Consider the following 26,686-nt stretch of genomic DNA (forward strand, 5'->3'; position numbering starts at 1 on the left):
TAAGAGAAAGGTTGGTTAATAATTTAACAAACTAATTAACAATTAATAAGATAAACTGGTTTCAAATGAGCTACCAGCCTACCAAGTACCAACCTCTGTTTTAGCCCAAGTTTGACCACATCAATTATATTTGCCACATGGCCACGAATTTGGTCACGTCAGTTGATGGATGGCCCAGTAGTAGGAATTTTGGGCCGGCAGTGGCATAGAGATCGGATTGAATTCAAATCTCTACAGAAGCAAGTAGTAAATTACAATGTCATCTGCCATCCCTTGTGTGCAAGCACTAACATGCAATATTGCAATTACCCACCCCCAACTGGAGTTGCACTGCTACTCTCCAACCTTTGGTTGTGTTCAGGTCGGGTGTGATGCTTGATCATTCAATTCTTGGAGCCCGACCTTAGGCTGGCTCAACCTGTTTCAACAAATTGCAAGATTCCAGGGTCCAGGTTTACATATTCCTCATTTCTATATTCTTTCTTCACTTTCAAAATTGACTTTCTATGAGATCTCGCCAAGTATGCAAATTTCAGTTGGATACAAACAACCCACCAGGCTACCACTAGACGCGTCCAATGTGTGCAAATACAAATATATACACTGCAAAACCGTTTATATTACTAATATGTACAGTGCAAATATAAGGTTTAGAAATAACATATACATGGTTTTGCATTTGTACATATTTGTATTTATTTATATTTGCACTCTTCTCAAACTAAGCCCAAGGCATTGCCACTTTGGCTCAGTTTGGAAGGAGTACAAATACAAAAATGTATAGTACAAATGCATACAAAATAATATAAAATACAAGGTTTTGCACACTACATATTTGTATTTGTACTCCTTCCAAACAGAGCCTTTATTTGTATTTGGGAAAGAGTACAAATACAAATATGGAGAATGCAAATAGAAGATTTAGAAATACCGTATACAAGGTTTTGCACTGTACGTATTTGTATTTGTACTCTTCCCAAGCTGAGCCTAAGGCATTGCCACCAGGCAATATGCTTGTAATGCAGGGGGAAATTTCCAACTCAGCTATTTCTTTTTTCTTCTTTTTTCTTTTCTTTTCTTTTCTTTTTTTCTTTTTTCTGTCTTTACAAAAATGCACCTTCATACACCTTGTAGTCGATTAGCAGATCGGCTGAGAACATGGCATCCTTACTGGTGAGAAAACCACAGTAAGTCGTGCATGATCAGACAAGTAGTAGTTATCGGGCCACAATCCTTTCTCTACTTCAGGAGGAAATAGAGCTGCATTCTTCACATTGAAACCATAAGTTTGCTCCTCTGATCCTTTCAAAACATCATTTGCTGTCTCATAAAGATTTGCCTCTGTCTGCTCTGACCAATACGGATCCCAAATTCGCTGCTGCAATTTCATTGTAACTATGAATAAATTTCATACTCCTAAGCTATAAAACAAAATGTGCAAAGAGACTACAAATAAAATGTCCCTTGCCAACATCTATTACCATACCATAAAAATGAGAATGGTCATTGTCTTAGTCGAACAACCTGATTTTTTTACCAATTTTACCCGTCAATAAACTTTGAATGGTTAACAGTCAAAACAATCCACGTTTTTATGTGGAGTCAAACTGTCCTCATGATGGTGTCTGCAAATTTTATTTCAAATATTGATTCGATTTTATGTTCCTACTATTTATGCAACTGTTTTTGGTAGGAACATTCAACAAGCAACGACTACACTTGGTTCTGTTCAGAAATTGAAGGAAGAGTAGCAAGGAATTCATGTCCAAAGAAATTTTAGATTCCACAAAAGGAACCAAGTAAGATTTAAAAAATAAAGCCTTCATTATTTTTGTGGGATTTCTTGATTTGGGGTTGATTGGTGTTCATTTTTGGATTTTCACGTGTATTTGCATAACAGATTGTTGTTTGGCTTGCCATGCAAATTCGACTCAAGCCAGACTACATAGGCAGCTGTGAGATCTGTGTAGAACAGAGCACCACAAACCTTCACATCCATTGTTGTTGCATCTGGTAAAACTTGTGCAGTTGCCAGATCCAATGATGCAGAGATCAGGGATGTTATTCAGGGGTTATCATGTGTTTGGAGGTTGAAGATGTTATAGGAAAGATAAATGGAGCTATCATGGACCAGTCCTGGAAGGAATAAGCTTTATTTGAACATATATTGTACCCAAACCAACACTTCATCTTTTATATATTCGTGTATGTAGTCAATATAAGTTAGCTAAGCTTGCGCTTAGAAGAAGAAATTTTTTGTGGGTAGAACCTCTACAATGGTATTTTCTTTTGTATTTTCTTCTCTGCTCTTTCATTATAAGAAAAAAGTAAGAGTGTGATGCTTTTCCCCCTTTTCTAAAGGAATTCTGAGAGAAGTTCATTTCCTTTTCCCACTTATTAATGTAATGATTTCTTCTGCTTCATTCCTATACCCAATGTTATGTTTCTAATTCTTAGGTCAGTACTTATTTTATGTGATCTTTCCCCGAGCTTTTACTTTCTACTTATTATTTTATTGTTCTTTCCAGCATGTTTATATTTCAGTTGATGGATGCGTACCAAATAATTCTGAATATATTAGCTTCAAAGGTAACTAGCCAAACCACCCAAATGACTCTCATGATTTCAATTGGTTCTTGATTATAGAAGGTACAAATAAATGGTAGCTAGTCAAACACTAAATGGTTTGGTGCTCTGCCAACTTTTCAACCATAAAAGCAGCATGTGCATAAATAAAAACAACAGAATAACACTACAATCTAGAGATCATAAAATACAATCTATTCTATGTCGGAAAATTGTAAATTTTTGGGCAAGATCATGGATGGAGAAAAACAATAAGATACCAGTTAACAGCTCAGATTAAGATTTAAGATGAAGAGTAGAAACATGTAATAACTGTTAGAATGCTCGAGTCAGGGGTATTTTGGTCATTTTGGTGTATCTTATTGAAAGTGAAATGTCTATTGTATCTGAGTTTAAGTTATGTGTCCCATCTTCTATGAGGGACAAAATTGTCTTTCTTGTAACTCAAGTTTTTCATGAATAAAAGTCAAGTGGGTCGGCTAGGAGAGGTACTTTTGTACATCCTCTCTTCTAGTCTGGCCAAATACTTTTCTCCTCTCCTTCTTCTTCTTCTTTCTCTTTTCTTTCTTCTTTCTTCTTCTCTACTTTGACCTAGAAACAACTAGGGTTCATTCACATGGTATCAGAGCATTAAGGTCTGGTGTTCGTTTTTTTTCTTGCTGCTGTCTTCTTCCTAGGTTCGCCGCCAGCTTCACAGTAGGTTTCTTCATCCTATAGCTGATCTGATTGAAGACTCGATAAAGGGCTGAAAAGGAGTTGTCGTTTTGAGGGCCTGGAGGTGAGAATGCCTCTGGCCGGTGCTGTGGTGGTCGTTGAAGTGGTATACTAGACCCTCTATTCAGTGTACGAAGTGGGCTGGTCGTATACAGGTATGGACACTGCTGTCGTGTGTTCAGAAATGGACTGTGAAGGCTGATTTTTTTTGTGTGCATCGAAAGTTAGTTGTTGTGGTGCTGGGTGAAACTGATACACATGAAAGCTAAATTACTGTAGCCGAAGTAGCAGAAAAGAGAAGAAGAAGAAGAAGAGATGCAAGAATGTCGAACTCTCACCTCAGTCGACAGTACTATTATTTATATTATGGTGTAGTACAATGATACAGGAAGTTACTAGAATGCCCCTGATTAGTGATGGGACACCCAGACAACTTAAAACATTAAACAGGATTAGGCCCAGTAACAAAGGCCCAGTATAGGACAACTTAAACTTAAGTATAGGCTAATAAGAACTCTTATCAGCCGAATACTCATACATACAAAGACTTCAATCCAACACTCCCCCTCAAGCTAAGCATGGATATCAATCATGTTTAGCTTGCCAAGCATGTCCCTAAACTTTGCTGCTGCCAGCCCTTTAGTCAGTACATCCGCAATTTGCATCTCAGATGGAGTATAAGGCACATAGAGTTCACCCAAGATTGTTGGCAATGTTGATGGCAGCTTTATTGTCACAATACAGCCTGAGAGGACCTTCAGCCTTAATGCCAAGTTCATTAAGAAGAGTTCTGAGCCATAAGAGTTCAACAACCCCGTGGGCCATAGCTCGATACTCTGCTTCTGCACTTGATCTAGCCACTACATTCTGCTTCTTACTGCGCCATGTGACCAGGTTTCCTCCCACAAATGTACAGTAACCCGAGGTTGACTTCCTGTCTCCAACAGACCCAGCCCAATTTGCATCAGTGTAAGCTTCAATTTCAATTCTATTGTTTTTCCTGAAGAGAATTCCCTTCCCTGGGCAAGTCTTCAAGTACCTGAGAATCCTTTCAACTGCTTTCATATGAAGAATCTTTGGAAAGTGCATAAATTGACTGACAACATGCACAGCATAAGCAATATCTGGCCGAGTGAGGGATAAGTATATCAGCTTCCCTACCAATTTTTGGTATCTCTCTTTATCATAGTAGTCCTCCCCTACTGATTCCTGCAGGCCATGGTTCTGTTCCATTGGAGTATCTGCTGGCCTACACCCCATCATGCTTGTTTCCTCTAGGAGGTCAAGAACATACTTCCGCTGACATATGTAGATTTCCTCTCTTGACCTGGCAACTTCAATCCCAAGAAAATATCTCAAATGACCCAAGTCCTTTATCTCAAATTCAGAAGCTATAAACTCCTTCAGTCTTTTTATCTCTTCCAAGTCATTCCCGGTAATTACCATATCATCCACATAAACAATGAGTGCAGTAAGTTTGCTATCCTGTCTCCTTATGAACAAGGTATGGTCTGCACCACTCTGAGTGTACCCCACTTTCTTCATGGCCCCACAGAGCCTCTCAAACCATGCACGGGGAGATTGCTTCAACCCATATAATACTTTCCTCAATTTGCACACCTTTCTACTAAAGTCATAGCCTGGTGGAGGTTCCATAAATACCTCTTCATGAAGGTCACCATTTAAGAAGGCATTCTTCACATCCAGTTGATGAAGTTCCCATGAAAAATTTGCTGCTAGTGACAATAGAACCCGAATTGTGTTGAGCTTTGCTACCGGGGCAAAGGTTTCTTTGTAGTCAATCCCTTCTTTCTGAGTAAACCCCTTTGCTACAAGTCTGGCCTTGTACCTTTCAATGGACCCGTCCTCCCTGTGCTTTACAGTAAACACCCACTTGCACCCAACAGTGGTCTTCCCCTCTGGCAGATCCACTAATTCCCAAGTTCTTGCTTTCATTAGGGCTTTCATCTCTTCATTCATAGCTTCTTTCCACCTTGGATCAGACACAGCCTCTGAGTACCTAGAAGGAACACGCACAGAGGAAAGAGCAGAGACACAAAGGAGTGATAGGCAGGAGATAAATGTGAGTAAGAAACAAAATCAGCAATGGGGTGTCGGGTGGTGCAAGAGCGGATAGGCTTACGGAGAGCAATAGGAAGATCCAAATCAGAAGTATGAGAGTTGAAATTACCTTGGATTGTAGAGACAGATTGATCCGAGTCCAACTGGTTGCTGTCATGAGGTTGAGGACCCCTTTTCCTTCTGTTGTATGTAAGTATCTCTTTTTGTTGCCTACTGGAGCCCTTTTCCTTCTGTTGAGGACCCCTTTTCCTTGGATTGTAGAGACAGATTGATCCGAGTCCAACTGGTTGCTGTCATGAGGTTGAGGACCCCTTTTCCTTCTGTTGTATGTAAGTATCTCTTTTTGTTGCCTACTGGAGCCTTCAAGAACATCTGCAGCATCAGGAGAGGTAACCGGCACAGTGGGAGCCTCACTGGGTTGACCCGGAATGTCACAACAAGGAGTAGGAGGAGAGGATGGAAGACCCGAGGTAGATAGGGGAACAAAAAATGAGGGAGAATGAGAATCCTCTTCCATCCCACTAGTCTCCCCCTGAAGAGGATTCTGAGAAGACTGAAAATAGGGTTGAGACTCAAAGAACACCACATCTCTGGTGACATACTTTCTCTTGGAGACAGGGTCATAACACTTGTAACCCTTTGTGTAGGAGAGTACCCCAAGAATATTCCCTTTGTAGCCTTAGGATCTAGCTTAGTCTTCTTTAGATCCTTCACATGTATGAAACATATACAGCCAAAGACCCGAGGAGGAAGGGGAAAGTCTGGAAGAGTGGGGAACAAAACAAAGAAAGGGGTTTTCATACCCAACACCTTAGATGGCATCCGGTTTATCAGATATGATGCAGAAAGTACAGCTTGAGACCAGTATTGCTTGGGGACTTTGTGTTGGAATAGTAAGGCTCGAGCTGTCTCCAATAGATGTCTATTCTTGCGCTCAGCAACTCCATTCTGCTGAGGAGTATAAGCACAGGATGACTGATGTAGTATGCCAGCATCTTCCAGGAATAAGTTCAAGGATTTTTCAAAGTATTCAGCAGCATTGTCTGACCTGAATTGCTTAATCTTCTTATTAAACTGTGTTTCAATCATCTTGCAAAATGCCATGGTTATCCGTGGTACTTCATCCCGTCCTTTTAACAGGTAGATCCATGTACAACGAGAGTAGTGGTCAATAAAACTGATAAAGTACCGGAAGCCATCAAAGGAAACAATGGGTGAAGGGCCCCAGACATCAGAATGAACCAAATCAAAAGGAGCACAAATTTCATTGCTGGAAATTGGATACACAGTTCTACATTGTTTTGACATTTGACATACTTCACAGGTTAGACTCTGACTTGGAATGCCCTTAAACAATTCGGGAAACAACATTTCTAATGAGGAGAAAGACACATGACCTAGCCTAGCATGCCAAAGATGCAACTTAGCTATTGACTCCACACTTTCCGGATTACTAGCAGCAGATGCTTGTAAGGCTGAGCCGATGTCTGCATCAAGGTAGTAGAGGCCTCCATACTCATGACCGCACCCAATCGTTCTCCTTGTCAATCTGTCCTGGAAGACACAATGAGTAGGAAAAAAGGTTATACTACAGTTCAAATTTTTGGTAAGTTTTGAAACAGATAAGAGATTTGAGGTAAGACTGGGAACATGTAAAACTGATTTAAGAGAGAGGTCCTTGCTTAGGTCAACAATTCCCTTTCCAGAGATAGTGGAGAAAGACCCGTCAGCAACTCTCATCTTATCCTGACCAGACAACAAATGATATGAAGAGAATAGGGAAGACATATGTGTCATATGGTCAGTAGCACCAGAATCAATAACCCAAGAAGTAGAGTCAATAGAGCCAGTGGCACTGAAGGCAGAGGCTGTACCTGATCTAGCAAGAGATGTAGAAGCAAAAGAATTATTTCTTAGACGGGCTAATGCCCTACTAAGGATCTCAACCTCACTAGCAGAGAAGCCCAATGTACCAATTCCAGAGGAATCAACAACCTGTCCCATAGGAGAAGAAGACACTGTTGGTGTATTTGTGAGTTGTCATCATTGTTGCTGGTGACAAAATTCCCACTTGCCGCAGGCCTGTTATCTCTAGAAGAAACATCTCTGGGTATTGAAGACATCTTGACTGCAACCACTGTGTAGGTGACACTGATTGAGACTAGCCGAAGCAGTTCTGAAGGTTCTGAACCAGTTCTGGAGCAGATCTGATTAGCTGAAATGACCACAGCAGGTTCTGACAGCACTCGACACAGTTTCAGACTTGCCGAGATTGTCACAGTTCTGAAACAGTTCAGTTACAACAGCAAGCAAGGAGTTCTGGGCTGGTAACCGACCTGAAGCTAAGGGTTCTCAACTATTGTGCTATGCAGACTCCACTTGAACTTTGAGTACTGCAACTGTAAAGAGAGTGCCCTTCCTTGCGGCCAATACTAGGACTGCTGACATCAGTCCTCAACTAGGGTTCACAGTGCTGAACAATCTGGAGCTGGCAGCTCCCTAGGTAATCTCACAGCAGTGGTGAGGGGTTTCGGACTGATAACCACCCTGAACTTGGAGCTGTTTGCCACATTGCTATGATGGTAGAAGTGTTCACAGTGCTGGTAGAACACTAGATAGACTTCACTTGGGCTGAACCAAAAACTGCAACAGTTCGGGTACAGTAGTGAGTGAACAGTTCGAGGCCGCAACAGTAGCAAGTGAACAGTGGGCTCTGTAGAAGAAGCTAAGTCTGTGCGAGTCTTGCTGGAGCACCGAAGCTGTAACTGTAGAAGTAGCTAAGCCCCTTTCGGCTAGTGCTAGGACTGCTGAAATCAGTCCTCAACTAGGTCTGTCCTACACAGACCTCTCTTAGTAGCCAAATAGCTACTATTTGCTGGAAATAACCTAGTAGGACATCTACTTCTGGGTCTTACTTCCCTTGAGTCCCACAACCAAGAGAAACCCTAGGTTCGAACTTGCTTCACTCTTACACCCCTAGGTCTTCTCTACAGCAACCCAGAAAAGGGAGAGAGAAGATGAAAAGACAACAAGAGAAGAGAGTGTGTGCCGGCTGAAACCAGGAAGAAGCTAATGCTCTGATACCGTGAAAGCTAAATTACTGTAGCCGAAGTAGCAGAAAAGAGAAGAAGAAGAGATGCAGGAATGTCGAACTCTCACCTCAGTCAACAGTACTATTATTTATATTATGGTGTAGTACAATGATACAGGAAGTTACTAGAATGCCCCTGATTAGTGATGGGACACCCAGACAACTTAAAACATTAAACAGGATTAGGCCCAGTACAGGACAACTTAAACTTAAGTATAGGCTAATAAGAACTCTTATCAGCCGAATACTCATACATACAAAGACTTCAATCCAACAACACATATCAGTCATGTTTTTTTTTTTGTGTTTTCTTGCTCACATGTGTGCTGAAAGAAGAGGGGTAGACTGCTGATGTCCACGACAGCAGTGGTGTGGTGTTGATTGTGTTGTGGTGGCTGGCATATCTATGTTTTTAAATGCTTAAAAGTGAACCCCTAGACCTTGTGTGTAATCAGTTCTAGAGTTTGCAAAACAAGTGTTCGATGAAATGACTGAGTAATTTCAGTAGTGGTGTGTTGGTGGTAAATGGTCCTACAGTGTGCAGTCCAAGTGTTTGATGTGTTGACTAAATGATTTCAGCTTTAGAGTGTAGTGTGTAATGTGCAGTTGAAGAAAGTGGGTTGGTGGTATTGTAAGTGAGATAAGTCTTGTGACAAGTGTGAGATTGTGGTGTATATTCAGAGGAGACATAATTGAGATGGCTTCAACTGTAGTTGGGAATGACAACAAAACAGGCATCATGCTCTCTTCAGATTATCTAAGTGTTCAAATGACATCCATCAAGTTGAATGGTGAGAACTATATACCATGGGAAAAATCTGTGGAGGTGTTCTTGAAGGCCAAGAGAAAAGTAAAACATGTGAGGGAAGAGAAACCTCCTCTGATTCTCCTGGGTTCAGTGATTGGGAACAAGATGATGCACAAATAATGACATGGCTTTGGAACAGCATGGAACCAAAGATTAGTGTGAACTTCATGTTCCTAGATACAAACAAAGAGATCTGGGATCATGCTAAAAAGTTGTACTCTGGACAAGACAACACAACTAGGGTATATCAGTTATACCAAGAGTACTTCAATTTGAAGCAAGAAAGTCAAAGCTTAGAAGAGTATTATGCAAGTTTGAGAAACATCCGCAATGAGCTAAATGTGTATCACCCTCTCACATTAGATGTCCAGATCCAACAACAGCAACGTGAACAACTTGATGTGACTAGGTTTCTTGTGGGCTTGAAGGCTGAGTATGAGCCTGTCAGAGCACAGATATTGGGGGGATCAGCTCTCCCCTCACTTGAAGAAGTTTTTGCCCGTCTTAAGAGGACATCCATTGAGCCAGTGGAACATTCTTCCTTCTCTGATAGATTTGGTTTGGTAGTGACTAAAGGGAGTAGTCGTGGAAGTAGAAGTGGTGGTGGCAGCAGTGGCCCTCCAAGCAACCGTGGTGGACACATGTTTAATCGGGCCAGTGGCCGGACTGGAGGTCGTGAGTCAGGGGGAGGCCGTGGAAAAGGAAGGGGTAATGCTCAAAGAAAATGTACACATTGTGGCTTAGAGGGGCACACAGTTAATTTCTGCTATGATTTGCATGGTCCACCTAACACTTGGGCTAACCATGTTACATCTAAAAGTAGTAGCACAATTGCTAAAAGCCAGCAAACTGCACCAACCCCCTCCACACCCACTTGTGCTTCCGGGCAGGAAATGGTGAGTGTACCACGGGCAATATATGAGCAGTTCCTTCAAACATCTCAGCAGAACACAGCTACACTTGCCCATTCAGGTATGACTTGTTTAGCTTCCAAAGCCTCACCCTGGATCATTGATTCTGGCGCCTCGGACCATATGTCTGGGACTCCTGATGTATTTTCTTCCCTTTCTCGCACCTCCACATCTCAGACAGTTACACTTGCTAATGGTTCTACATCTCCTATTTGTGGTGTTGGTGATGTTGATCTCTTGACCTTGCCCTCAAAGTCTAGGTTTGGAAACCTCTCATTCAGCCTAAGATAAGGTTCCCAAGTGGCATCATCTGAAGGAAGCCCAACCCATTCTACCTTAGCTTTTGGCACAACCTGACCACCTCGTCGAACCCAATGGAAATCCACAATTCTAATAGGCTCCATGTCAATGTCCCCCTTCTCCAGTGAATTGGGGTAAGTTGGGTGAGACAGGTGTATGATTTCCCACCGCCTTCTTAAGAAGTGAGATGTGAAACACTGGATGAAGCTTTGAGGTTGCAGGGAGGTCCAACCGATAAGCAACAAGGCCCACTCTCTCCAGAACCTTATAAGGCCCATAATACCTAGGTGCTAGCTTGTGCCAAGCCCGTCTTACTACTGAGATCTGGCAGTAAGGTTGGAGCTTAAGGTAAACGAAATCACACACTTGAAATTCTAACGGGCGATGGTGAGTGTCATAGCGGGCCTTCATTCGCTGTTGGACTTAAGCAATCTAAGAATCTCGTCTCTCACAAGTAGACGGGTCTCTACTTCTGCCACCTTGGATGACCCATATTCATAAGGTAATATGGGAAGAGGTTCTCTGCCATAAAGAGCTTTGAAGGGTGTCATTCCAGCAGCCGACTGATAAGTCAAATTGTACCAGTATTCTGCCCACGGAAGCCAGTGAGCCCACTGTCGAGGCTTTTCCCCTATGAAACATCTAAGGTAGGCTTCCAAGCAACGATTAAGAACTTCAGTCTGCCCATCAGTCTGCGGGTGATAACTCGTGGAGGGGTGCAGTTGGGTTCCTTGCAACCAAAAATATTCCTTCCAAAATGAACTCAGGAAAGCAGGGTCCCGATCTGAGGCAATGGATCTTGGGGTTCCATGCAGCTTGGCGACGTCCCGGATGAAGATGTCAGCCACCATTGCTGCGGTGTAAGGGTGAGGTAATGCAAAGAAATGGTTGTACTTGGTGAGACGGTCAACCACTACCATGATAACCTCCTTTCTTGCTGAACGAAGAAGACCCATGATGAAGTCCATGGAAAGGTCTTCCCACACTTGATCTGGAATCTTGAGAGGTTGTAGAAGGCCAGCGGGAGACTGTGACGAGTATTTCTGTTGTTGGTAGGTTTGGCATTCGGATACATATTGTAATACATCCTTACGCATTCCTACCCAATGATAGTGGCTACTGAGCCTCTTTAGGGTCCATTGCACCCCTGAGTGCCCTCCCAAGGCGGAGTCACGAAACAACCTTAGCAGTTCAGCTTTGTGGGCCAAATTCTGGGCAACAACAAACTGACCCCTAAAGAAAAGATCAGGCCCCACAACTTGGTAATCAGCAACTTGTGAAGGGTCTCGCCTCCACTTATCTCTAATGACCTGCAACTGCAGATCAGACCTGGCTTCTTGCCGTATAGCTTCAAACAAAGGGAAGCTAGGCTAAGAGCAGGTCAGATGGGCTAACTCTTCTAGTCGTGACAGAGCATCAGCTACTCTGTTTGCAGGCCCCAGCTTATATTCTATGAGATAGTCAAAGCCCATCAGTTTACTAAGCCATTTTTGCTACTCCGGGGTGTGCACCCTTTGCTCTGCTATGTACTTTAAACTTCGTTGGTCTATCCTGATAACAAATTGGCATCCCAATAGGTAATGCACGCCACTTTTGCACTGCCATTACCACAACCATCATTTCTTTGACATAAGTGGACTGACTTTGGTGAACTACTAAGGGAACCTTGCTGAAATAAGCAATGGGCTGCCCTTTCTGCATCAAGACGGCCCCTACTCCTACACCCGACGAATCACATTCTATTTCAAAGGGCTGAGAGAAGTCTGGAAGAGTGAGGACTGGAGGGCTGGAAACTGCTGTCTTCAAGTCTTCAAAAGCCCATTGGGCTTTATCAGTCCAATTGAAGGAATCCTTTTTTAATAGACGCGTTAGAGGGTCGGCCATAAGCCCATACCCCTTAATGAAGCGCCTATAATATCCAGTAAGCCCAAGAAAGCCCCGCAGAGCCTTTACAGTAGTGGGCTTGGGCCACTTCTGGATGGCGTCTACCTTTTCTGGGTCTGCCATGACCCGACTTGCTGCAACCACATGGCCTAAGTACTGAATTTGTCCTTGTCCAAAGGAACACTTTGTCATTTTGACATGTAATTGGTGCCCCTTTAGAGTTGTGAGGGTGAGTTTCAGATGTTCCATGTGTGTCCCAATCCCTACTGTACACTCGAATATCATCGAAAAACATCAAAATAAATCGCCTTAGAAATGGCCTGAAGATGTCATTCATGAGGGCCTAAAAGGTGGAGGGGGCGTTTGTGAGTCCAAAAGGCATAACCAAAAACTCATAATGGCCATCGTGGGTCCTAAAGGCCGTCTTGTGGATGTCAGCCTGGTGGACCCGAATCTGATGATACCCGGACCGCAGGTCTAATTTGGAGAACACTCGTGCCTCTCCTAATTCATCCAGTAGTTCGTCAATGAGGGGTATAGGAAACTTGACCTTCACAGTAATATGATTCAAGGCCCGGTAATCTACGCAAAAGCGCCAACTACCATCCTTCTTTACTAAGAGTACAAGAGATGAAAAAGGGCTGGTGTTGGTCTGTATATGCTCTTCTTTCCAATAGTTCTCTCACTGCCTTCTCAATTTCTAGCTTCTGAAAGTAAGGGTATCTATATGGCCTCACATTAGCCGAATTAGAACCGGATAAGAAAGGTATCTGATGATCACGAGCCCAGGGTGGAGGTAATTGGTTCGGCTCTTTGAATACATCACCAAACTGATCGTGTATCGATCGTAAGGCCATGTATTGGGATTGTGGGGTGAACACAGTCTTGGTTGTCCAGAATTGAGACTGTGGAGCGAATGCCTAATTGCATAAATATGGGTTGGCCAGCATCCTTGGAGGCCCGTATCATGGAGGCTAAAGTGTCACTTTGTGGACTAGGGGGCCGCACCCCTTGTAAATGACAAGACTGGCCATCCTGGTGAAAATCCATTGTCATTTTGGCCCCAATCACATAGAGCAGGGCCTAGGCCACGCAACCAATGAACCCCCAAAATAATATCAGTCCCCGAGAAATCCAATGGGTGGAGATCCACCACAAAATTATGGCCCTGTATGAGGATTTTTTCCTTCTTACATACACCATTACACGACATCTGACTCCCATTGCCCACATGGATTGAAAAGAGAGGAGTGGGTTGTATGGTCATACCTAGCTGCTTAGCCAAACGACAAGTGATGAAATTCAGGGTAGAGTCACTGTCAATCAAAATCATCACGGTCCGACCCACCAATCTTCCTTCTACGCGCATGGACTGAAGAGAGTTGAGGCCCATGAGGGCGTGTAAGGAAATCTCAGCCCCGTCAGGTTCTGGTCTGTCTGGAATCAATTCACAGTCATTTAAGTGCTCTGGGTCTGTCTCTTCCGGCTCTTCCTCTATCTGTAGGAGAAACACCCGCTGGACCCGACATTTATGGCCCGGTCCAAACTTATCATCACAATTATAACAAAGGCCTTTCTCGTGTCGGGTTTGCATCTCAGCCCATGAGAGACGTTTGAAGGGCATAGTGGGTCGGGGCAATATGGGCTTCTGATGATCCCAGCCAGTTTCATGGGTTGCTGATTGACCCGTGGAGGAGTCCTCAAATTTGGGTAGGTCGATTTGCTAGCTCTACGAAGGTTGTCGATTCTTTCTTCTTGCAGGCGAGCCAATCCCATCGCAGCCATGACAGTCGTCGGACGGAGAGCCCTCACCTCCAGATGGATATCCTCTCTGAGACCTCCCACAAAACATCCTACTAAGGCTTTCTTCGGCCAGCCGTGTACCCTGGTCACCATCCGCTCGAACTCGAGCTGGTACTCTGCTACCGTTCCAGACTACTTCAACCGGGTGATCAGGTCGTCGTAGTCCACGAACGCCATCGGCCCAAAGCGGATGCACAAAGCTTCGGTGAACTCCGCCCAAGTTACCTGGGGATGATTCCGGCGATACCACTAGAGCCATAGAATCGTGTCTCCTTCTAGATGAATGGAGGCAATGGAGACGCGTTGGTGTGCGAGAGTTTCGTGGTATTCGAAATATCTTTCTGCTCGAAAGATCCAAGGAATGGGATCTCCACCGGAATAGTTGGGAAGGTTGATCTTAGTAACTTTTCCGGTGGGGTAATCCCCTATTGTTTGGCTACTGGAAGCAGAGGCTTCCACTCCTGCTAGATGACTGGTCTCGCCGGACTGTTGCTAAGAGACGAAGGTGGAGACGACCACTTTGAGTTCCTTAAGTTCGTTCAACAACTGGTGAAATCCAACCTCAAGCTGGTCGATCCTTTCATCCACGGTAGTGGAACGTGTCTGTGGCATCGTGAAGCCTAGGATTTGGATAGATTGGCTCTGATACCAATCTGATGAGTTACCGCTCACCTCGAAAGCCCCTTCGAGGGTGGCTTAACCTCCTGAAACAGAAGATGGGAGGGAAAGGGGAAAGGTAGGAAGAAAATGACTCAGAGAAAGAGATGAAAGGGATATTCATTCACGCCACTTATTACATGATTAGGGCCTTATATAGCTGGCCTACATGTATGCAATCATGGAGAGAATATCTTCTGGTGGCAATGTAACTAACTCTGGGAGGCTCTGCCGCGTGTCACGCTAGCCTCTCTGTCTTCTAGTGAAATGCTGCTCGGTGGTGGCCTGCTCTACTCCTATAGTTGGGTTCGGAGGGAGTGTTTGGGTCCCAACAGAGTCATTCCATTCATGCATAGAGACCTAATGGAAGAAATAGAAAGATGGGGTGGATCCCCTATTTCACCAAAGGGAAAAGAAGCTCCAAGCTTACTGATAAAAAAAAGGCTTCAAGCTTCACTTAATTGATTTATGAATAGGGCTGCCAATCCCATTTCAGTTAAGATTTGTATAAAATAGCATAAATGTCCCTTAATGATAAAATGAATTCTGAAAAAAGAATGATAAAAAGTATTTTCATCTTGAAATTACTATTTAGCATAAATTGTGATTTATGATTTGAATCTACAATTTGACACAAATATGCAACTTCTTCAAAAAAGTGGTTTTTCGCATACAATTTGTATGTGATTCAGTATGAATCATACAATTTGAATTGCAAATTATATATGGTTTTGAAAACAATATGACACTTGTGCCACTTACCAAGGTAACAATAGAAAAAGGTCAACTTGTAAACCAGTTGAGACTTGAACAAAGTCTTGGAACAGACTTTACCTTAAATTCTTCATAATCAACAATGCCATTTTCATCCATGTCTGCCTGGATCCAAAGGTCCTTTGTCTCTTGCACGCTTAGTCCATGGGCATGGCCAGTTAAACCCAGCTGTAACATGACAGAACATCAATGGGTCAATATATAGTAATACGAAACCTGAATCTGTTAATCTTGATTCAGTGGATATGGTATACCTGTCGGAGTGCGTCATAAAAACCTGAGTAGGTAATGTAATCTCCCTTGTTGTCAGCCTTCAGAAGGGCAAATGCATCGTTCTCTGTGAGAGAAGCTTTACAAAGTTGATACTGACCAAAACATAGAAGAAAGAAAAACAAGATCAAAACAGGGCTGGCTTATAGTTACATGCAACGGATTCATAGAATTCTAAATCAAGAAGACAGAATGGTGTATGTTGCATAAACAGGTAGTCGGAAATTTGCTGTTGCCTCTGTATAAGCATGCTTATCCATTGATCTACTATAACCACAACCAACTTATTGATTTTATAGATTATCTCATTCATATCAATCAAAGTTATATCAAAATCAAGGGTTTGATAGAGATTTCAGAGAATCCCTTACATTTATTTACATCTGAATTATTAGGAAGATAACCTATCAGAAAACATTTGTTAGGAAGACAATTATCTTGTTTCATGTTCATTGTAAACTGTTTTGAAAATTAATGAATGATTTAAAGTGTTACTTGTTGATGTGTTTGTTGTTGACTCCAAACATTTAAAGGTGATCAGTCCATCCCTTGGCAACTCCATTAGGCTTTATCTTCAATTTACAGCAAACATTTCACCTATTGATTGAACATTAGTCTATTATAATTTCTATTACTATTCCCATTTGTTCTTCTTAGAGCTGTTTCTTTTTTTTTCCTCCATGTGAAAACAAAAAAAAAATAAAGAAAAAAAAAGGCTTAGTCAACAATAAAAATAAACTGCACTAATATATCTCTTACTTTTTTTGTCTTCCCCATCTATCTGCCTCAGTGCATTCAGATCCTCAGATTTTATAACAGAAGACAAACATAACTAGACAGAGATACAGTAGCTAACAATTTCCTGCAATTTGATATGCTTATGTCCTTTTGACATGCACCTTATTTAGGTAATGTAAGTTTACTCATCATAAGCGAAAGAAGGCTGCAATTCAGACCCAAGAAGGCAGTCTGAAAAGCAACCAAAATTACAACCTCCAGCAGGAGCAAGACTGAAACAAAACAGACATACTAAGATCTCTAAATTCCCCAGATGTGGAAATCCAAGAGATCAACTTGCCCACAGCTCTCTGAATTACATGATCAACATCCTTATACCTACTACAAAAGATTCTACTGTTCCTTTCAGCCCAAATGGACCACAGGATTGCAGCTGGAATTGTCTTCCACATTAGCTTCCCTCTCTTAATAAGACCTTTCAGCTTCCAGGAACACAAGTGATCCTTAACTGATCTCGGCAAAACCCAGTTAGCACCCAGAGCTTTAAGAAAATGCAGCCAAATCTGAAGAGAAAATGGACAATGAAGACAAAGGTGCTCTGTAGATTCTTCAGTGGCCCCACAAAGCACACAACTTGAATCCAGAATTGGAATACCCCTTCTCAATAAGTTAGGCCTGGAAAGACATTTATCAAGGGCCATCGTCCAGACCAGAAAGTTGGCTTTTGAAGGGATCAGAGGGTTCCAAATCTGCCCAGCAGGGAACTCAGAACCTCCCACATTATCTAACTTATCAGCCATGGATTTCATAGAAAACACCCCATCTGGCTTCCATTTCCAGCACCACAAATCCTCCCCCAGCACATCAATCTTCTGAACAAGAAGCAGAGACATCAGCTCCAAGAAGTCATCCAATTCCCAATCATACAAATTCCTCCTTGAGAGAAGGGACCAAGACACTGAATTCTCATTCAATGATAAGTAATCAGCCACAGTAGCCTCCTGATTGGCTGCACATCTGAAAAGGTGAGGGAAGGAACTAGCAAGGGGGTTGTCTAAACACCATTTGTCGTTCCAGAATTTTGTTCTATCTCCTTTGCCCACACACACTGAAATCCCTTCCCCAAAGATAGGAAAGTACCTCATAATTCCTTTCCAGAGAGAGTTGCCCCAATTTGGAGGGGGATCTCTCGTTCTCCAATTTCCCCAATCAACCCCATATTTTTCAGCAATGAGAGATCTCCACCACGCATTCCTTTCAACTGAGAACCTCCAAATCCATTTGCATAATAGAGCAGAATTAAAATTCTTCAATTTCCTGATTCCTAGACCGCCTTCCGCTTTAGGAAGACAAACTTGGTCCCAATTAACTAGATGGACCTTATTGTCCTCCTCCCAACCTCTCCAAAGGAAATTTCTCTGAAGTTGTTCCAACCTTTTAGCCACACCAACCAGGATAGGGATAAGGGATAAAAATTAAGTTGGAAGATTTGAGAGTGTACTTTTGATCAAGGTTACCCTTCCACCAAAAGAAAGGTACTTTGCCTTCCAAGATGCTAGCTTTCTCTCCATTCTCTCAATGACAGGATCCCAGATCGAGGAAGAGAGCCAGTTAGCCCCCAAAGGGAGACCCAAATACTTCACAGGAAAATAATCAATCTTACATGCCAAGACCTCAGCACATTCCTCTAAATTGTCAACCGGCCCCACTGGTATGATAGAGCTTTTGTTCAAGTTCACCTTCGGACTAGACACCACTTCAAACCATATTAAAATACTAAGAATGAGATTCATTTGGGATGGAGAAGCATCCAAGAAGCACAATGTATCATTAGCAAACTGGAGAATATTAACCTTTTCACCCCCCAGGCAGATAGAAAAGCCTTCCCAACTCCCATCATCAGTTGTCCTTTTACAAAACAGGGTCAGAATTTCCATTACACATATGAAAAGCAAAGGAGACAGAGGGTCCCCCTGCCTCAGCACCCTAGAACTATCAAAAAAACCTGCCGATTGGCCATTGATCAACACTGAGAACTTAGGAGAGGAAGTACAAACTTTAATCCAATTCCTCCACTTCTGCCCAAAATTCATATGGTGCAGGACTGAGTCAATACACCTCTAGTTAACATGATCATACGCCTTCTCAATGTCCAACTTGCAAATTAAACCTGGAACTCCCTCTCTTCTTCTTGAGTGAATTAATTCATTAGCAATGAGGACTGAATCAAGCATCTGTTTACCAGGAACAAAGGCACTTTGATTGTTAGAGATGACACTTTCAATCACTCCTTTCATTCTCTCAGCTAGGACTATAGCCAAAATCTTATAAAAACTGTGAAGGAGGCTAATCGGCCTGAAATCTCTCACATTAACCGCCCCTTCAATTTTAGGGATAAGAGTGATGAAGGTAGCATTCAAACTTCTCTGGAGGGAGGCATTCTCATGGAAATCCTGAAACACATTCAATATGTCTTGCTTAACCGTATCCCAGCATTTGATGTAGAACAAATTAGTAAGGCCATCCGGGCCAGGCGATTTATCAACCGCCAACAAGAAAATGGCCGATTTAATTTCCTCCTCCGAAAAAGGCCTTTCAATAAACTTTTGCTCTCCACTTAGCTGTTTAAAAGGAAGGTTTCTAGGAAAGGGTCTACAAGCCCAAGATTCTGTATAGAGATGCTTATAAAAACTTATTGCCACCCTCTTTATATCCGCATCAGAGCTCCCAATCTTGTCTTCCCATTCCAGCTTAGAAATAGAAGATACCCTCAACCTGGCATTAGCCATTTTATGAAAAAATTGGGTATTTCTGTCCCCCTCTTTCAGCCACCTCACTTTAGCCCTCTGTCTCCACTTGATTTCCTCCTCCACTGCCAATTTGTCATATCTTTGCTTAGCTTGGGATCTCTTAATCCTACTTTCCTCAGAAATAGGGCCAACCTCTTCAGCTGAATCCACTTCCTCAATGATACTCAACAGGCCGCTCTTTTCAATTTCTGACTTCAAGGAGAATTCCTTCCTCCAGATTTTTAATTTCTCTTTAACTGCTCCAAGTTTTCTTGCCAAAATAAATGAAGCCGTACCTTCCACTTGCAGCCCACTCCACACATCCTTCAAAATTTGGGATAGGTTTGCCTCTTTGAACCAGCAATTCTCCATCTTAAACGGGGCTTTGACATTGTCTCGAAAGCCACAAATCAACTGAATTGGACAATGGTCAGAAACAGGTCTAGGGAGAGAAACCTGTCTGAAATCGGGAAACAGATTCTCCCAACTTTGAGAAACCAAGAATCTATCAAATCTCACCAAAGTAGGGGAATCTTGATTATTTGTCCATGTGAACCGACTGCCCTGAAGAGGAAGATCCAGCAACTCGAAACTGTTAATAAAGTCTGCAAACTGGAGCATTTCTCTAGATCTCCTACACCTTGTATTCTTATCATCAGCATAAAGACAGACATTAAAGTCACCTCCAATCACCCAAGGAATGGACAAATTAGCTCTCACCCCTGCCAATTCCTCCCAAAATTCATTCCGACGACTTCTATCTGTAGGGCCATAAACATTTGTTACCTGACAGAGTACAGACCTCATCATTTGTAAATTTCAGCACCAATGAAATTGAGAAATTGCCAATCTGAACAGAAACAAGACTGCAGAAAGATGGGTCCCAAAGAGTCACCAAGCCTCCTGCACTACCCACAGCCATTTTTGCTTTCCATCTGACATCACCCTCTCCCCAAATACTTCTGACCATAGCAGCATCCATAAAATCCAATTTGGTTTCCTGCAACAAGACAACCTTCGAACCCGACTTCTTCAAAGAAGCACAAACCGCAACTCTCCTTCTTCCCGAACACAAACCCCTAACATTCCACAAAAGAATTTTCAAATTCAGCTGAACTATAACAAAACAGCAATAACAGACAAGCAACTCCCAACCTGACCTCAACACTTCTTCCCTCATCTCGCCATCCCCTCACTGCACCCTGCCCTATTGTTCAACCCCCAAATTAACCTCATCAATTCCCTGTTCCTTTTCGAATTCGCTCCCCCTTTCCTCGTCGCACTCTTCCCTCTCTCTAACAGAACCCTATGCTCAATCCCCTCCAAAAACTTGATAGTTTCCTCCTCCAACCCCTCCATCGAAACCCCTAAGTAATTTACCTAAACCTAGCAATTTCGAAGTTACCCAGGTTGAAGACGGATTATCATGTTGCAATCCACCTTGAAGAATCAGGTTGGGAGTGTTACCTCTGAAGTCATCTAGCTGAACAGCACTCCCATTAAACTTCCAGGAACCACCTGCTTTCTCCCTCCCTTCCTCTCCACTTCTCTGAAAACACTCCTCTCCCCTCTCCTCCATCGAATCAGTAGAGTCTACCATCACTAAAGGCACGGCTTCCACAATATTTTCTTCCATTCTCACCACAATCAATTCCTGTGAATCCTGGCATGACCTCACTTGCCGACAAGAACACGAAGGCCTGGGAGACTGGTCAGGCCTGTCGTGATCACCGCCCTGCCGAACTGCTCCACCCCCTGCGAATTTTGCATGCGCCTACATTCAACGGCTTGAGAACCAGTACTACTAATGGGCTTTCCGAACCCAGGGCTAACCACCTCTTTTCTTCGGTAAAGGGACCAGGGCTCACTTAGGCCCAGACCTGTTATTTGACCCCCGTGACTGGCCCCTACCCAGATGTGAGTGACTTAGTTGGAATTTCTAAGTTTCTAAAAAACCTTCCTGCCCTTCTAATAAAGCCTCCGAACCCGAACAGGACTCGAAGACCGTGCTCTGACACAAGTTACCAAAGTTCAGTGCATACTCCTCTGTGGTGACCACATTTAACTCTCTCATGCACTCCTTGATTAATTCTTTTAATTCTTTTAAATCCAGCGCCCGCCCACACATCCCTTTTTCAGAAATTTGAATTCCAACCTCAGGGCTATATCTAGAGGGCCCATTCTGACCCTTCATCTCATCCGTGATCGGACGCTTCAGCATACAGCGCGCCCTTTCCTCTTCTTCTCCATCTCTGGTCGCCAAAAAGCGCTTAGGCAAGCCGAAAGTAGCGTGGGTTTCCATACAGGGAGTCTGCAACTAAGGAGACTCGTCCACATCCTCCACCAATATGGATTTTGCATTGTCCACGTTCACCTTCCCCTAAATCTACTGAACTTCAACCCCCACTGCTCCCCCTTTCCATCTACTCACCGTCGGAAGAAGCTCGGGCCATATTTGCACCGAAAACAAGGACTCACCAGCCACCACCTCCACCCTATTCGGAATACTTTCCCCTCTACGGACCTTCATTCTAACCCATTCACAGGTAGCGATTTCTGAAGGGGAGTCGTCTGTTTCAATGAAGCCCCCACAAACATCTCCAATTGCTTTGATAACGTTAGGGCACCATAGGAGGAGTGGGAGACCAAAAGCCCTAATCCAAATGGAATCCGAAGAAGAGGGTTTTTGTCCATCTGCCACAGCCCTTGGCACAAGATCCATTCCGCCTCAGTACTTGAAGGACAAATGAACAAAAATAAGTCATTTGTCATCTTCTTCACCTTCACACCCCACACCTCCCTCCATGTTCTAGCCGCCCATGCTTCCACCTCTCTGGCTTCCACCCCTCATCTGAATCTCCCCACCAAACACTGCCGCAGAAAGCAGAAAATCCCTTCTTGCTTTCACCGCTTGACTTTCTGTGATCACCACTAACTTATTTTCCCACTTTCTCACCTCCGCAGTACCATAACCCGGCCAAGCACCTGCCGCCGTCACCTTACTATAAGATACTTTAGATCTGGTTCTCGCATCAGCCCCACCTCTCCGAGACCAATTCCCGGCCTCCCATCTCCTATTTCCACCCGGATGGAACCTGGAAAAAGATCTACGAGACATCGCAAACCTTTCTCAAGGCAGCCTCACCATTGCAAGAATGTAAAACAAATATTGGGAACACTATTTCTGGGCTATGTTGTAAGAATGAAAAACGCAAACCTCACCATCGCAAATGGAACAATGAACTCATGAATTTGGTGTTTTTCATTAGGTCCCACAAACATAAAAACACAAAAAGCCAATTTTCCTCATACAAGCAACTATTATTTAAAAAGCAAATTTCAACCTTTTTTTTCTTAGAAGAAGATATAAAAGTGTATTAATTGAGAAATGTATGGAATGCCAATTTAAATGTTTATGATACACAAAAAATCAAATAAGCATATAAAGCAACAGAGATATTGTAAATAAACAATAAACATAATAAAATAAATTGCTTACCTTGATAATACCAAAAACTGCTTCACTCCAACTTGTCTTTAATGGTTTCCGATGCGTATTAGGATTAAGAAGCCATATAAAATCTACAGCACAGATGTTACCCCGATGATTGCGGTGGCTAACCCACTGAAGGAAGAATATAAACGTGATATGCATTGTTAAAGAACATTGGCACAAAATTTCTGCAAAATTCTATAGTATAGTTTCAATATAAAGCTGAAAACAATGACCTTATGTGCATCCATGTCATTGTCTGTGTACTGATGAGCAGTATCGTAAGATGATACAAAACCCTGGGACCTAAGGAACTTGTAGACATGTCCACGCTTGCTTCCATTCCAATCACTACAAAAATTAATCAATTAAAAATAGTAAAAGCATAAAAAAGGTCCCATAATATGCTATATAGCTCTCAAATTAAAAGCATTCAAGTACTAACCCACAGAGTATAATGGGCATGGAGTTAAGATTGCTTTCTTTCTGATATGATTCCACATATTGCAGAATTTTGTACACCTATTTCACAATGTATATATAATATCAGCTAGAAGTAGTTAATTCTATGAACTTCAGAAAACCTAAACAAAAAGAAAGTTAAGTACAACGACATCTATGTAAATGTCAAATACCTGATCCAATCTTACAACTGACAGGCTAGAATCATGAGGAAATAGCAAATGGGTATTCACAATGAGGATTTCTTGCTGAATATTGCCACTCCAACTTTGAGAAAAGGGAAAAACTGATTCAACATGTAACAGCTGAGCAACACGGTCTCCGAAGTCATTAAAGAGCAACTGTCGATAGTCTAGAACCCTAAAGTTGTCCTTATGTACGGCAGTCAGTAGGCCTGCAGAATACGCATAGAAACATCTTATAAACCAATCCAATACCGAGCATTGGTAATAGAACTATAGAAGGAATAAGGCTGATAGGTTTGAGGCCAACAGAAGCCAATATTGTTTGGGTTGTTTCTTATGGGATTCAAGTTGAAAGTTTCATCCTTCCTCAACACTGGATACAGATTGACCAGTTGTGAAAGAAACTACCAATGCCAATGCATTTTCAGGAGATCTCTCAAGGATAGTGGGATTGGTACACTGAAGGACTTACAACCCCCTGTGTACTTGTCTAAGAGCATAGACTTGTGAAAGTCTATAGTCAAATAGAAGAAGTGGAAAGATGAAAGTGTCGTTTGGCAAGTTTTTTGAAAGATCCGACAGGTGACAGCCAAAAGACATAGTGGGCTTTTACATAAAGATCTTGGCAGCCACAGGTCGCTTGGTTGGAGGTACATCTTTCTGCACAAAGACAAGACGGAATGAGTCAAAAAACTCCATTTAGAGCTTCTCGAAAATAGTCAGGGCTGCATCTTTCAGCGGGTAGATCTTTTCCCAAACAAACCAAAAAAGACGAAAACGCAAAAGCCAAACGAGGACGAAGTTTAGGAATACTAGTTGCACTGTTTGTTTCACACTTCAAGTGTCAAAGACAAAATCTCTTGCCAAAAAAAACCGTGTCAAAGACAGTAATTAACAGTGTAAAATGATAGAACACATAAGTAACACATGTGTAGGTGCGGGAAAGGTGAGAACTTGAACTGCAACCCACATGGTACCTTTTGTGATAAATAAAGTTGACAATCTGACATGACATAACTAAACAAACAAATAAATGTCAGGGGCTCTTCCAAGTGAATTTGGCTTCAGTCCGTTCGAGCAGCCTTTACTGTCTTGCATTGAGAATATCTCTGTACTTATGTATTTCATGGGGAGATATTCCCAATGCAAGGTTGAGAAAAGCTGTTAGAACAGTGTGGGCACAGGTTTGCCCTGATGGAAGCAGATCTCCTTCCGAGTTCAGACCAAATTCACATCTGCGCCCCACAGCCGTGTGTTGGGAACATCTCCCACTGACAATTTCGGAGATGTTCCCAATGCTGAGATGGGCATGTGAGGCATTAGTGGGGTGCCCTCTGTGGGGGCGCAGAGGTTCAGAGCCGGCCATGAATACCACTAAAAAGGAAGGTAGAAATAGGTCAGATATTCAGACCATCAACCAGCTTAGACAGAGTCATTCTCAGTATTCCCTCCACTGAACTAACTCAGCTCAGCGAGAATCAAGTCTCACACTTGAGAATGATCTCTCACCGTCCTGTTGCAGATTTCTCAAAGTACATCTAAGTTCCAGAAGAAACATTTCCAGATTTCCATTGTCACCATCAATCTTCAAAACCCTAAACCCCCTGTGCCTACTCCATTGTCTCACAATTTTAACCCTCAAAATTTCAGTGCTATATGTAAGAGCATAACAAACAAAGAGGCTCAGATTAACGATCCAAATATCCCATGCAAAATGGAAATAGAAAAGCTAAGGGAATACCATCACCACGGTTGTTCGTTCGAGCAAGTTTAAAATTGATATAACCAGCATCACCGAGACTCTTCTCATATAAGTGCACGAGTTCTTCATTTCCAACCCAGAGCTCCTATGATGCAGATCAAATAACCAGAACCACCAACTTAAGACAACTTGATGAACTCGAGGAAAAGAGTATTGAAGACAGAAAAGGCACAAAAACAAAAGGCCAATTGCAACCTGAAGACAAATAATGGAAGATCTCTCGTACAACAACCAATCCAATATGCTCTGGTTTCTGCTAAGCCAGTATGCTCTGTGCTCGCTTTCACGACGGTTCTGATTCTGTGCTTTTTTTACGAATAAATAAAAGGAGTCGAGCAACAATTTGTAGAAAAGGAAATGCATACAAACGAAAAAGAAAAGAAGAAGATTCAGCCAAAAGTTGCAAATTTCGAAGAAAAATAGAAAAACAGAGATTAATAGAGACACCCTTCTTCCTCTTCCTTCCTTTTACGATTTTACCTCCTTTAAATTTATTAAATAAGAAAAATAAAAAGATATGCGTACCTCCTTGTCGAGTCGCTTGTAGATGGGGGCAAGGATATTGAAAGTGGTGCAGGAAATGCAGGGGTCAGTCATGGACGCATGGCTACTGATTCTTGAAATCCTTCCTTTAAGCTTGTTGTCGTATCCAATCGAACTGCTTTTCGCAAAATTAGAAGCCAGTCCCTTTTTTTTTTACCAAGAAAAGGGGAGAAGAGTGAAGTAACAATGTCAGGTAGAGAGGAAAAACTAATCCTGAAGTTCCAGTAAATAGATAAGCACAGAAAAGAATGAACTAAAGAATTAAAACAGAGGCATTAGAGAGGTTATTTGAAATAAAAGAAGTAAAATACCAGCATTCATGGAAATCTACAAAAACGAAGGAAGCAAAAAACGAATAAACGGGAAGATTGTTGTTGTTGTTGAACGGAAGAGAAAGGAAACAAGAGGATCATTTACCATCTAAACCTTGTTACTGTTGTTGTTGTTGTTGTTGCGGATGCAGCTGGCTGTTGTTAGAAAGAAGGAAAGGGAGGAAATGGTTAGGGGACGGGATGAAATGGAGAATCTGCAAATGATGGTTCCGGAATTGAGATTTTTCAAATACACCCCTCCCCAAAACAAATGAGAAAAAAACAAAAAAAAAAACAAAAAAACAAAACCAAAAAAAGGAACTGTATTGCATTACATTGATAAACATGATTTTTGTGTGATTAAAACCGCTCTTTATTGTCCGTCGAGAGATTTCCATTTTTGAGAGAACAGAAGAAAGAGATGCGCATTTGTCAACAATGAGATGGTGACGAGAAAGATGGATGATGGGAGGAGAAAATAAAAAGGAGAGAGAGACCCGGGCCAAGGTGCATTGAGTGGGAA

General features: G+C 42.4%; 1 protein-coding gene across 12 annotated transcripts; it reads right to left on the reverse strand.

Moving 5' to 3' along the window:
- Positions 1-26,686, reverse strand: LOC104585781 (putative calcium-binding protein At1g02270). 12 transcript variants are annotated; one of them, XR_016081106.1, is made up of 12 exons: positions 26,499-26,640; positions 25,835-25,996; positions 25,505-25,609; positions 25,289-25,394; positions 23,536-23,756; positions 23,346-23,422; positions 23,137-23,251; positions 22,907-23,032; positions 15,865-15,975; positions 15,671-15,778; positions 932-1,378; positions 1-603 (listed from the first exon to the last, which is right to left on the reverse strand). XR_016081106.1 is itself a non-coding variant. In XM_088896210.1 (12 exons), exons 2-12 carry the CDS (start codon positions 26,270-26,272, stop codon positions 1,139-1,141), a joined length of 1,374 nt encoding a protein of 457 aa, XP_088752336.1. In that variant the 5' UTR covers positions 26,273-26,378; positions 26,499-26,686; the 3' UTR covers positions 1-1,138. The 12 variants fall into 12 exon arrangements, 11 of the variants coding, with proteins under 11 accessions (XP_088752336.1, XP_088752333.1, XP_088752331.1 ...); XM_088896210.1 differs by adding an exon at positions 26,270-26,378 and having other exon boundaries at positions 1-1,378; positions 26,499-26,686; XM_088896207.1 differs by having other exon boundaries at positions 1-418; positions 1,128-1,378; positions 26,499-26,644.

Source organism: Nelumbo nucifera, chromosome 1, assembly GCF_055504915.1.
Source record: "Nelumbo nucifera cultivar China Antique chromosome 1, China Antique-T2T, whole genome shotgun sequence".
Classification (NCBI taxonomy): Eukaryota; Viridiplantae; Streptophyta; class Magnoliopsida; order Proteales; family Nelumbonaceae; genus Nelumbo; species Nelumbo nucifera.

What these genes read in the sequence shown, in the direction of transcription:
- LOC104585781 (XM_088896207.1), bottom strand. Translation starts at nt 26,561, where the DNA reads ATGGAAATCTCTCGACGGACAATAAAGAGCGGTTTTAATCACACAAAA. An exon ending in ACAAGCGACTCGACAAGGAG is followed by an intron (nt 25,610 to 25,834) that starts GTACGCATATCT and finishes AAAAAAGCACAG; the next exon opens with AATCAGAACCGTCGTGAAAG. An exon ending in CAGTTGTAAGATTGGATCAG is followed by an intron (nt 23,423 to 23,535) that starts GTATTTGACATT and finishes ATTGTGAAATAG; the next exon opens with GTGTACAAAATTCTGCAATA.